The 13,055-nt window shown below is 43.2% G+C and overlaps 1 protein-coding gene across 1 annotated transcript in view; it reads left to right on the top strand.

Annotated features, from left to right (window-relative positions):
- The window catches only part of arap1 (ArfGAP with RhoGAP domain, ankyrin repeat and PH domain 1), a 46,522-nt gene that overhangs the window by 13,115 nt on the left and 20,352 nt on the right, over positions 1 to 13,055 (top strand). Inside the window, exons 3-13 of the mRNA XM_079272283.1 lie at positions 1,035 to 1,192; positions 3,023 to 3,111; positions 3,194 to 3,276; positions 3,939 to 4,094; positions 4,445 to 4,514; positions 5,159 to 5,279; positions 5,473 to 5,657; positions 6,232 to 6,338; positions 7,263 to 7,462; positions 7,807 to 7,892; positions 8,425 to 8,607. Of these exons, the coding sequence (XP_079128409.1) occupies positions 1,035 to 1,192; positions 3,023 to 3,111; positions 3,194 to 3,276; positions 3,939 to 4,094; positions 4,445 to 4,514; positions 5,159 to 5,279; positions 5,473 to 5,657; positions 6,232 to 6,338; positions 7,263 to 7,462; positions 7,807 to 7,892; positions 8,425 to 8,607 (1,438 nt within the window). The remainder of the gene's footprint in view (positions 1 to 1,034; positions 1,193 to 3,022; positions 3,112 to 3,193; positions 3,277 to 3,938; positions 4,095 to 4,444; positions 4,515 to 5,158; positions 5,280 to 5,472; positions 5,658 to 6,231; positions 6,339 to 7,262; positions 7,463 to 7,806; positions 7,893 to 8,424; positions 8,608 to 13,055) is intronic.

Raw genomic sequence — 13,055 nt, 5'->3', positions numbered from 1 at the left:
GATGGATAGAAACCAGGCCTGTGTGCTCACTCTTGACTTTCCCGTCAGCATGGAAATGGTTTGAATCGACTGCTCAACGTTGTATGAATGCATTCATTTCACAAGTTTTGAGTGTAGATGTCTTTGTGACTAACAAAAGGAATAATTGATCAGCAATGATATGAAAAGTAAGCAAGAAAATCAGTTAAAAAAACAAGCAGCAAATATGCTGTATTGTGTGAATCTATGTTAGGTTTTATATACAGAATATATGTAGCCGATGCATTTGATATCATAATGGTCAAGTGTGACTTTGTATGAAGGATATTGTTGATTATGAATGTGGCATTATTAATTGCCAAAATTGGGGATTCACTAACACCGATACTGGTATCCGATACTGTTATTATTTATGCAAATATTACAATAGATGCAGTAGGAACTAGTTGGCTGTAAAATAAATTGTTGGCGGTATTGTTACCATTAAACTGTGTCACCGCACTGGTGTACAACTGGTATACCGGCACACCTCTACTGCACACGCGTGTGTGTGTGCTTACAGCAGAGCCAGAGGTATGCTGTGTTGACATGGAGGTAGGATCTTGCAGAGCGAAGCAGGTTCCGACTTGTTACTTAAACCACAAGTGGAGAGAGAGAAAAACAGTCGGGAGCAGAGCAGAGGGACACGGGTTTGCCACAGCGCTGGGATCAATTCTCGTACCACCGAAGAAGACAGAGCAGCATAATGTGAACTGAATCAGGTTATCGGAGGGATTTCTTTTTTTGTCTTTTTCGTCATGCAGTTCGTAGAGAGTTTTTACTTCAGACCATCAGCTTCACGCAAGTTTGTTGCCTGCAACTTTGTTTTTGTAGCAGGTGCCTGGAGCAAATCTCAAGTGCTGTTCTCTGTAGTTTTTGCTGTGGAATGAGAAAAAGACAAGACAGGACGGGGAAGTCAAAGGAATGTTAGCCCAAGCTCCAATCACCACGCTGTCCGAGGACTCCTCTCCAGCTGTCCAAACCTCTGTTGACCTGTCCTGCCCTTTATCCCCCAGCTCCTCTCCCACCAAAACAGTCACTGACGAGGTGCAGAAAGACCAAACTCCACAGGTCCCACCTCGCATCAGGACACCCCAAACTCCAGAAGACGCACATCAGTCAAATCAACCGGACACTCAGCCGGCCCTGCCTGCTCGGAGAGTCACTCAATCCAGTAAGTAGTATAATCTGCATATAATACTTGTTAAGTAGGATATTTTGGGTGCATTTTATGCACTGATTGGATAGTGATAGTTTAGAGAGTGGGCAACAACATGCCACAATGGTCCTCAGCTGGATTTGAACAGGGGTTCATGGTCGGCATCTTGACCCCTGAGCCTCTACGAATTATAAATTATATTGAACCTACATTTCTGAATGGTAAAGATAGGGAATACCGTGACTTTCATCACTTTCTGTAAATTCCTGGTTAAATGGTGCTAAAATATTGTTTAACGAAAGTCTGTATCAGCACAGTATGTCGCTCAACATGCGTTCATAAATACATCTTCTTGCTTAAGGCTACTATAATTGAAGTACCACAATTTGTAATTAAAATGGCGAATATTGATTTTGAACCATGGCTGTAGCCTCACAGTGAAAGTAGCGTCCTCACTGTAATTGTAAATGTCATGCCAATTAGATTAGAGAAATGAATTTGGCCATGAGTGTCTAAAACTAAGTCGTTTGATAGAGCTAAAAGAGAGCCTTGAAAATGTTAATTACCTTCCTTAAAATAAATACTGAGGCTAAGAACACTGCAGCTTTCGCTTCAAATCCCTGCTTTATTCATCGTGAGTTGACGTGATCCATGCTTGATGTCTCAGATTTCTGTTCAGGTCATGAATGTGTATTTAGTGAACCAGGTTCGAATTAGTTTGAACACATCAGCTCTGAGTTGGCATTATCGAACAGGTGGTACAGTTTTTAGGCTAACATATAGTCTCAATAAAGTTGAGTCGGAGCATCACCAGGACAGTTTGTCAGAAGATATTTTTAACTTGAAATGAATTTTCTTGTCTGTCGTGCTGTGGATGTAGTCTAGCTTTCATGGACCTCGGCCATTGTTCAACAGTTTTTAACAATGCAAAGAAGCATAGTGTCTGATCACAATATTTTGCAACACTAAACATGTCTGTTTCAACTTGATATGTTTATTCTATTCAACATATGACTCTGGTTATTACTTAATGTTGTCACTCAGCCTGAAAAGCTCGTTCTTATGAGAGAGGGAGAGTCTAACCACACAAACACTCTTGTAGCTGACCCAGTTACACTCTGTTGTCCTTCTCAGACCTTTTTAGTTTCTGTGTTCACAAGCACAGATTAACACAGGGAACACTCTAATCTAGAACCAGATAGCTTGAGTAACTTGTACAACCAGTGCTGTTATTTACTGCACTGTATCCAATTTCCTTGCTCTATTAGTGTTTTACTGGATTTCCCAGAATGACTTCTGGTAAACCCCAGAGAAAGAATGTCAACATTTTGAGCATTTCTGTGGGTCACACGCAAGTCAAGTAAAGTTATCTTTCCAATAATTGGAGGATTTATTGTTTCTGTACATCGGTCCTGCCAGATGCATTCAGTATGATTTTGGAAAAATAGAAAAGCTACAATCCACCAGATATCTAAAATCAAATATATACTTCATGTATCACCCATCCAGGAAGCACAGAGGCCAAAAATGTTGCCCTTGTGCCAAGTCAGAAAACAGTTGTCCGCCTCTTACGCTAAGGGCGGTATGTCTTGTACAATATTGTTGTTTTGCATCATGGTTTATTGAGGCTTGTTCAAGTTCTATTGAGTGCCAGTTCAGATTGTTACTGTTCAATTCACAAAACAAATGGTTCCAATATTTTTCTCTTTTTTTGAGTGGACATCATATTCTGCATGTTATTTTTTGTAAACAATGTCAGCGTCTAAAAGTTTTCTTTGCAAACCGGACTTCACCAACTAAAGCAGTACAACTCCGTCTGCTCTCTCCTTCTACTCCCTCTCTCAGGGTTGGATTCACTCGATGATTCCTCTGATGACTACGAGGATCCAGACTCGTTTTACCCCGGTGCTCATCGAATAAACGCACCGGACAGGGTAAGTGAGAATGGTTCCTTGTTTTACACTCTTCTTCCTCTTCTCCTACTGCACAACGAATGACGGCCGTGTCCTCCCGTAGGATATGTCCCTGCAAGTGCCTGTCCAGGCAAAAGGACGGCGCAGCTCTTTGTACAGTGATGATGAGCAGTTGGATGATGACGAGTGAGTATCAACACAAACCATTAATACAAACCCCACTCAAAATTAGACTGAGCAACGACCAGGATTTTACTCTTTGCAGACAGTACGCTACAGTATCGCTAACCATGGTAATCAGCATGTAGCTTCAATGTAAAGCTGTGGGTTTGAGTGCTTATCAGTTGCTCTCTGCCTTTTTTTTGCTCATTAAATAATTAATATGTGATTTTAGTTTTACTATATCTTGAGTTCATTTTAAAGCACACTACTTACACTTGAGTTGTATGTGCCAAAAAGTTATCTGTAATTGTTATTACATGTCTTACTAGTATAGTTTAGTGTGGAGGCTTGACTCCGACCGAGCCGTCTTTGACTTTGAATGTGATTATGAATGTATTGGAGAGCTTTGAATAGTTGCAAAACAACACTTTCTTGACGATTTATTTCATCCACTAATGATTCATTCTCTATGTACAAAAGCATTATAACATATCACTTTTTCAAGATTTGATTTTAAGCACATTACCTGGCATGCAAAGGTGTAGACAGTTCAGAGCATATTATACGATTATTCGAAAATAAGATTGAAGATTATTATGCAAACATTAATTTCAGGTTTCTTTCTGTTGATATCGTTTACTAAGTGTGTGTGTGTGTGTTTTTGTGCTTATTTCTTTGCCCCTCAGTCCCAGTCTATGGCCGGACGGGGGGCACATGGGCAGTCAGCAAGGAAGCGTCTACCTGCCAAACACGGGCAGACTGACACCGGCCACTAAAGACGACAGCTCTCAGCTGGCTGCTGTCATTAAGATGGGCTGGCTGGACAAGAATCCACCTCAGGGGTATGAATGACAACATATACACGCACAAGCTGAGGGTTGTGCTAATTAAAGGGCAAAGATCAATACAGATATCTAGTGCATACATGACGTTAGCACTATCTTAATCCCTCTTAAATCATGATGATATCGGTACAAAAGATCAAGATATGGCTTTACTGTCAGGGTTGTTTATATTACTTGAACAAATACAGCTAAACTTTTCATGGCATTCACTCTATTATTCACAAAATTACTTTCAATATGGTGCAGTTGGTTTTATGTGCTTTATGCCCGCCATGCAATAAATAAATGAAATGAGTTTGAACTTCACTCTTCTGAATATACGTTTGTGTGTGTGCTCTCGTACACAGGGCCCTTTATTATCAGCGACGATGGGTGAAGCTGGATGTCGACTACCTGAGATACTTTGACAATGAGAAGGTAACAACAAACATGTACAGTAACTCCATCACATTAGACACTGTCCCTGGGAATCTACATCACAAGCGAGACGTGAACAGCACGCCAAGCGCCTGCTGAAGCGCTCGGTCGGTTTCAGTCCACGCCAACTCCGACTTCACGTTGGTCAGAACCAGCTGTCATCATTACAGCTTTTGAGGATGCGAAAGGACAGCAGCCTGCCAAACTGTCACCGCCCATAATAGTTTTGAAGTGGGCTCAAGTGGACTCCATGTATTGTATTTATGTATATTTAGATTTTCTTTTTCCACCCTAGCAAGTAAGGGGAAATAGTCTTATTGTGAAAGCATAAAACTCATGGTGAAAGTGGGGGTCATTATCGGTCATCACGGAAAAGTTTAAAACATGTAAGCAGAGGAAAATATGAGTGATTTCAACAACTGCCTGTGCGTATAACGCTTTACGATGTATGCCAAACATGCATAATAATGGGTGCGTCCTTTGGTGAGGTGTTTCACACACACGTGCCTCAGTGTTTTCTAAGAGACATTCAAGTGATGGATGCTTCAAAAAGCACTTTCTGTGTGGATTCGCCCTGATGCATCAAGACAGCCTTTAACTGTTTAACAAAGTAGTCGTTGCTGTGTGTGTGTGGTCTGTTATAGGATGTGTATTCTAAGGGGATCATCTCTACCGCCTTCGTTACTCATGTGATCAGTGTGGGAGAGCTGAAGTTTGAGGTCGTCACAAGCAACCGAACATTTATCTTCAGGGCTGAAAGCGAAGGTCTGTCTGTTTTTGTTTGGTCATGTCTGTGTGTGCTTTACACACATAAAACAATAATGCATGCTTACTGTTTGTAAGATGTGCATATGTCTTACTGTATGCAAGTACAGTGTCTTGGTTCACGTATATTTGTGCATGCATATATTAATCAACACGTTTATTCATACATGTGTTTGTTTGCACATCCGTCCAGTCGAGAGAAACGAGTGGGTGACTGTAATGCAGGACTGCACCAGGGGGCGCCATCGGCGCAGCACCATGAACCCAGGCTCACCTCTGTCCCCGGACTATCAGGGATATCTGGAGCTCAGAGGGTTACGCTCCAAACTTTATACCGTTGTAGCCTCAGATAAAGTCTTCCTCTATAAAAACATTGAAGTAAGAACTCTGTGTGTGTGTGTGTGTGTGTGTGTGTGTGTGTGTGTGTGTGTGTGTGTGTGTGTGTGTGTGTGTGTGTGTGTGTGTGTGTGTGTGTGTGTGTGTGTGTGTGTGTGTGTGTGTGTGTGTGACTGCAGAGATGAGCAGTGGTATACAAATCACATAGTAGTAGTAGTATAGTCTTTATTCTGCACAACACTATATAGAAGTATTAAAGAGTGTGTATATATATATATATATGAGAGACTATTAAACTATAGAGTAATTAGAATGCATCAGAAAAAACACTGAAAAGGATGTCCCCTTCTTGTGTAATTATTTTCCAGTTTTTTCTTTTGCAAAAAGCGCCAGATAATATTGATAACAGGGCTGTATGTTATACATGATTATTACATCTTACATCATCTTAATTGAAGGTTACATTTGTAGATCAACTAGTGGTCTTTCTTTCAGCCTACTCCACATTATAAGACACAGTCAAGTTAATGTAATGTAGCAATTTCAAATAATATTTAGAACACAGAAAGTTGAGCCACTCAGAAAAAAAACAAATCCTTGTTTTTCTTTTTTCCAGGACCATCGTATTGGAGTGGGTATCACATCCATTGAGATGAATGTTGGCAATGTTAAAGACTCAGATCGTCGTGGCTTTGATCTCACCACGCCTTACCGCATATTCAGGTATTGCATGGACACAAAAATGCGACACACACACACTTACTGACTTTCTGCCATGTGTGTACACAGCAAACTTAAACTCTTGACCTGGATGTGCGCTTTGTGTCTGTAAGTATCCAGTGCATGTTTTATGTACTGCACATAGTCTGACTGATTATTATTATTTTTTTTTCATCTCCTCTATGGATTTATGTTTCTCCAAAAGGATTTAAGTGCATATATAATCAATCTTCCTGATAAATCAATGGCTGAGCTGGACTTGGCACTCAGATATTCAGAGGAAATAAGATCATGTTGTTATACCGAGAACTCCCACCGGCGTCCAGCTATCCTCAGCTGGACATCTTTGGAGAATGTGAAATGCCCTTGGTATGTGTGCGAGTGTGTGACAAAGAGTGAGGGAGATGTGTGTGTGCACAAGTGTTTTTGTTGGTGTGGTGTGTGTGGTCTTTTGACTGACAGTGCAAACTGCCTGCAGTGCAAAGGCTCAGCTTGACAGGATGGGGAAATCTAAAAAGGCTTGTGTATTTGTATAAGAGTTGGGCCGTGAGTCATTTTGTGTCTCTGTCTAAATGTGCAATTTTTGTAACTTTAATGGTTTGAGAAGTGTGTGTATGTGTGTGTTTTAAGGACGGAGACCGATGTGTTGTTAGACAGTTGAGAAGAGGAAGGATTCAGACATGTGATTATGCGTCAAGCCACAAATCTGTCCGTGTGTGTTTGTATAGTTTCCAGTCTTTGATTCAAGTATTTTTAGCAAACAAGAGCAGAGTAAGAGTCAGTACTCAGTGGGCTCATGAGCATAAGGAGACACTCACACACCACACAGGCCAAACACAGGCTTTCTCATTTCCATCACTTGGTAGTTGTCATCAGCATCGTAATGTCGGCATTAACACTCGGCCGTGTGTTTGTCTCTCTGCGCAGTTTCATCGCAGAAACAGAGCAGCTACGAGAGCAGTGGGTGAACGCCATGAGGAATGCGATCGATGAGGCGCTGTCGAATAGCGAGGTGGTCGAGCGGATCTGGGCGGAGCCTAGCAACAGCCTTTGTGCCGACTGTGAGGCGCCCCAGCCGGAATGGGCTGCCATCAACTTGTGCGTGGTGGTCTGCAAGCGATGCGCAGGTTTGTGTTCGTGGCTTTGGATTCATGTCTATTTTAGTCTTTATTGTTGTGTGTGCATCTATGTTTGTACATTAGTCAAGGTGAATAGTTTCTCTGAAACAGATGTTGACATTGTCAGCAAGTTTTGGAGTATAATTTTCATACATGTCTTCAAAATACAGAGTTTTATACAGAGGTTATATTGTTATATATACATTTTGACCATGACATGACATGACAAATCTAATTAGCCTGGTGTGAAAACTCATGCATGGTTGCAGTAGAAATTCACAGAACTGTTTCACGGTTTGTTTGTACTTTATCTTAAAAATGAGTGCGTGTGTGTGTGTGTGTCTCTGTTCCAGGAGAGCACAGAGGACTAGGTCCTAGCATCTCAAAGGTTCGTAGTCTGAAGATGGACAGGAAAGTCTGGACAGAGGAGCTTATACAGGTACACACACACGCGCACGCACACGCACAAACACAAACAAACAGGAGTTTATACAGAATAATATACAATTTATGTCCACAGTGACCTGAACTACTTATTCATGACCAATTCATTGAGCTGCTTAAACCCAGACAGAGCTGAAGATTAATTTATGCTGAGGTAGCATTTTATTTGGTACACTTTCATAACGTAATGCAGTCTAATATAATAGCCTTGCAGTTAATCCTTGTGAAGCCCAGAATGTAAAGGTTTTGTGGAAACTGTGTCAGGGGTTGGATTCAACTCTGTGGTCATTTCTGAGGCAGTAGTTCGTGGTGATGATGCATTATATTGATGAACACACATAAGGGTAGAGCACATTGGCAGCTTGGTCCAATATGATAGAATGAAAATAATACTAAGAATGTACAGGCATGCTTAATAAATTGCACAGTGTATATAGTCAGACAACAGTGTACATCTTGGCCTCTGCATTTGCTTCCTATCCGCCTTAATGTGGAAATACTTCTCCTAAACCCCACCTGTGATGCAGGTGTTTCTGTTGCTGGGCAACGAGCGGGTAAACAGCTTCTGGGCGGCTAACGTCCCGCCAAGTGAAGCTTTGGAACCGTCTAGCTGCAGTGAAGAGAGACGGCGCTTCATCACCAACAAGTACCGCCACGGCAAATACAGGAAGTACCACCCGCTGTTCAGCAACCAGAGAGAGCTCAACAATGTAAGTTGAAATCACTGCTTTGATTGTTTGCTTTTGTGTGTGTTCCCCTAACATTTGAAGTTGATACACACGCTGGTTATAGAGATTTAATATGCAAAACTACATCGGGAATTCTTTCAGTCAACAGACCTTGGGAAAGAGAGGTTTAGGGAGGATTTAGAGGCGACCGAGATCATTGGTTTTACAATCCGCTATGACTAAATTGATGACTGTAGTAATAGTATTGACTCCTCCCTTTGCATCACAACACAGTTCCTCCTTTAAGATTTTATTTTTCCAGCAGCTGTGTGCATATGTCTCATAGAGTGTCACAGATGACACCGATGTAAAAATCATGATACAGGACATTTATTCTTGCAAGAAGGAACAGAGTTGATTCACATACAGACTATGAGTCAAGTGGCTGCTCAAAGGTCTGTCTCTGAGTCTCTGACAACACACAAATGCATTGGAACAGAATGATTTGCATAAAGTCTGGACATCATTTGGATCCGTTTCTTTGATAACTCGTTCGGTCAAGGGTCATCTTATCCTAATCTCGGACGACGGCATGGTTGCAAATCAGCCTACGTATATGCTGACGTGAACACAACAGATTTACTATCAACCCTTGATGCCCGGTCACAAGTAAACAAACAGATGAGATGGACAACTAAGACACTTAATGGAGAACACAGCTGAGAAAAGCTTGTGTGAAGATTGGTTCATACAAGGACACAGACTTTATGGAACCAGCTGCTTAGATTACAGTGGCTAAACAAAAACATTATTTCAGTTTTTCCAACAGAAACACACACTGTTGGGATCTAAAGGAGCGTGTTTGGGTTATCAGCATTTAAGAAACTGAATTCTTGATATCAATAGAATTATTGATGTATGTAACAATTATTAATGATTATTAATATAAACGGGGCACCACCCTGCGAACAGGGACCAATAACCAAACGATAAAACTAAGTCTCATAATTAGTAGTCACTCATAATGTCAATAGTCTGCGTATGACTATACATTCAGTGACAGTGAAGGTTTTTAAGTTCGAGCACCGGCTACTACATACAGTCTTATCAAATACATATGCACAAGTAATCACAGACGACTGCTCCTTAAAGTATAACAGAGTTTATTAAATCAAAATAATAAATGATCAAATCAATTAATATTGCAACCAACAAACGTTATCATACAATTTTATATGCCTAAACTAAAGAATGAATAAAATGGATGAGGGTGTATGTCTGTGTGTGTATGTGTGTGTGTGTGTGTGTCTGTGGGTGAACAGGAAGGAGTCTTACAGCTACGCTAAAGACTACAAAGATGGCGGCGTCGAGTGACGCGGGCCGAAGGGGAGGGGACTTAAGAACTACAGCTAAAAACTACAAAGATGGCGGAGTCGAGTGACGCGGACAAAAATGGCAGTTAGGCTGCTGTATGTACTCACGTGTGCCTGGGCAGCACGTGATGTGAGGCGATCGTTTGAACGAGGTTTCTCAGGTGTAGAACTAGCAGCTGTGTGTGTTACGTGAAAGGAGGAACGAGAAAAAAGGAGCAAGAACTCGAAGTGAATCACGCTTCGGCGTGCGATGTGGTAGGGAGCCTGAGTTGGCTGGTTCTATCATGCATAAATATACCGCTGTCGTCTTGGAACTGCCGGTAACTTATGCCGTGATAAACCACGCACCTCAGCTCACTCACCGAGTCGAGTTAATGAAAAGAGAACTTCCACCCGGAGTGGAAGACAATGAATGAAAAGAAATCAAATAAATCCCAAGCAAACAGTCATAGTTGATACACAAATACAGCGGAGCTTCTCTGCTCCGTAATGATTGCGTAATATCTCGATATCACGCGACAGTAATTTAAACACACAAAAACACGGGGATATCAACATATAAATGAATGGCCTGAATTAAACTTACGTTAATTTAAGCTAAGCTATGCCCAAATGCCAAGAACCTTACTTGTAGATGCTTCGTTGCAACGTGGAAGTGTTTGTGGCAAAGCTGTCCGTTTTCCTCGTCGGGAAGGGGGACAGGGGGGAGCTTGCGGGTCGGCGCGGCTTTGCAGCGGGCGCTGTGTGTCGCGCGGCGGTGAGCTGGCGCGGCTTCGGTCCGTTAGCGTGGCTCTGGAGCAAACGCAGGTCCGGTCTGTACTCGCTGCAGGGAGAACAGTTAACTTCGGATGAGACGACGTGTCTGCGCGTCTTGCCGGGAATCCTCGGTCACGAGAGGAGCGAGGCTTCGTCGGGCTCCTCTGTGCCGGTTTGTGCACAAAATAAAAAGAAACAAAAAGCAGAGAACGGATCGCTGATGCGGATTCGTTTCGCGGGCTGTTTCGTCCAGCGAAATGGCTCGTGACCTGTCAGGGTTTGAGGGCCGTTGTTTCCTCGTGGCCTCGTGCGTGCTGGAGGGGGGAGGAGAGGCCGAGGTGTCTTCATGCGTCCAGGACGAAGGTCCGGGTGAAGAGCGGTTGCGTGCTTCCTAACTCAACCGAGGTCGAAGGGGGAAAGCTGGATTCTCTGTGGCCTGGACAGCGGGGGGGGTCCGGGCGAGGAGAGCGGTGTGTGCCTCCTAACTCAACCGAGGTCGAAGGGGGAAAGCTGGATTCTCTGTGGCCTGGACAGCGGGGGGGGGTCCGGGCGAGGAGAGCGGTGTGTGCCTCCTAACTCAACCGAGGTCGAAGGGGGAAAGCTGGATTCTCTGTGGCCTGGACAGCGGGGGGGGGTCCGGGCGAGGAGAGCGGTGTGTGCCTCCTAACTCAACCGAGGTCGAAGGGGGAAAGCCATGAGGTGGGGGCAGCAGAGAGTTTTATAGAACAGTGGCCGAACCACAGGGGTCCTCGGGTCTCTTGGCTCTCGGCCAATGAGATTGCCGCGGTTACCATGGTTATTTGGGGGGGGGAATTCACACCTGAGTGTGAAATCCCTTTGCTCTCCTCAAACTACAAATCAGGATGAGACCTTTGCTTGACAAAGTGAAGGCCTGATTTCTTTGTCCACAGCACATGTTTAAGCCACATGGTCAGAGCCCAACAACACACACACACACACACCATACACTGTACATCTGCATGCTGACTAATCTGTGACAAAGATGCCAAGAATAAAGAAGTGATCAGGATGTACAGATCTGTTTGAAAGATTGACTGACAGAGAGACAAAAAACAACAACTGGCCTTTCCTGTGAAACCAGTTCAACAGAACAGAATGAAACACGTGACAAAAGTCCAAAATAGCAAGTATGTGTGTTTCCCCTCGCCAGACAGCTGATTCAGGCAAGCTATATTTTCACTTCACCTCAAAGTGGAGCATTCAAGAAACTGATTTGAACTGACTGCGGTTGGAGTTAAACGCAAGTTCCTAGATTGCAAAAGCTGGCGGAATCCCAGAATAAGTCCAGTATTTAAAGTACGCTCAGTTGCAATAATCTTGATAGCTGACGTTCAGAGTCGAGCTCAATCAGAGTAATTAGAGTGACACTTAATTTGTCTTGTGGATTCCCGGCTTGCTTCTGAGTCATCAGTGTTTGCAAAACACATCAGCGCATACTAGTTTTGTAAGAGAATCAGCAGTGGCCTCTATGTTAGGGAGATGTCACGATGAAGTCAGGACCCTGAAGACAACAGCCCTCTCAGGGTGGACTACCAGTAACTCTGACCTGTCCTTGTGTCCCTGTTAATGGAAGAGGTCAGAAAATGCATTCCTCTGCCCCGTAAACATGATACACTTAGTCAGTAGAAGTCAGAAACAGGACACCTGGGAACAGTTTCTGACTGGCTGGAGTCGGGGGTTTTGTATTGTGCGTTCGCTGTGCTCCACCGTGTGCAATAAATGCCTCAGTGTGTCACACTCTGCTGGGTCACTCATTAGCTGCTGAACCCACTTAACTGCAAACAATGTGGACTGCTCACAGACGCACTGAGTGTGTGAGTGAGTTGAATTTAGCGCCTGACTGTGAGTTCTATTTGTCCTCACTCAAGCGTTCAAGCTTGTGTGAGTGAGTCACTGTGTTTGGGATGTGCAGAAGAAGATAAAGGAAGTTTTCTTATTGTCTCTCTCACACACACACACACACACACACACACACACACACACACACACACACGCACACACACTAATCACTCCTGGTTTTTGGTCTAAAGCCATTTTGTTCAGCCGCTGACTCCTCCCTTCTTCCTTTAGTCTTCCTCCATGATGGCTTTCTCTTTTTCCCGCTTTGCTTCCTGTCTTGAGAATTTTTGAATTCAGAACTTCGCCTCGTTTCAAGCAGAACCTGCTCTACCTGTTCTTTTTAAAAATTTAAAACACTTGAAGTTCCTCAGCGTTGCTACACTTTCCACTTGGGTGTGTCTTCAGAAATAACACACTCTGCAATGGGTTTGAGTTAACTATGCAGTTGTGAAAGAAGGCATTGACAACAAGGCAGTGTGTGCGAGGGTGGAAAGGAGAGAG

The sequence above is a fragment of the Melanostigma gelatinosum genome, assembly GCF_949748355.1.
Source record: "Melanostigma gelatinosum genome assembly, chromosome: 7".
Lineage (NCBI taxonomy): Eukaryota > Metazoa > Chordata > Actinopteri > Perciformes > Zoarcidae > Melanostigma > Melanostigma gelatinosum.
Note: the sequence above shows the minus strand (reverse complement) of the source record. Positions and strands in the feature narration are given on the sequence as shown.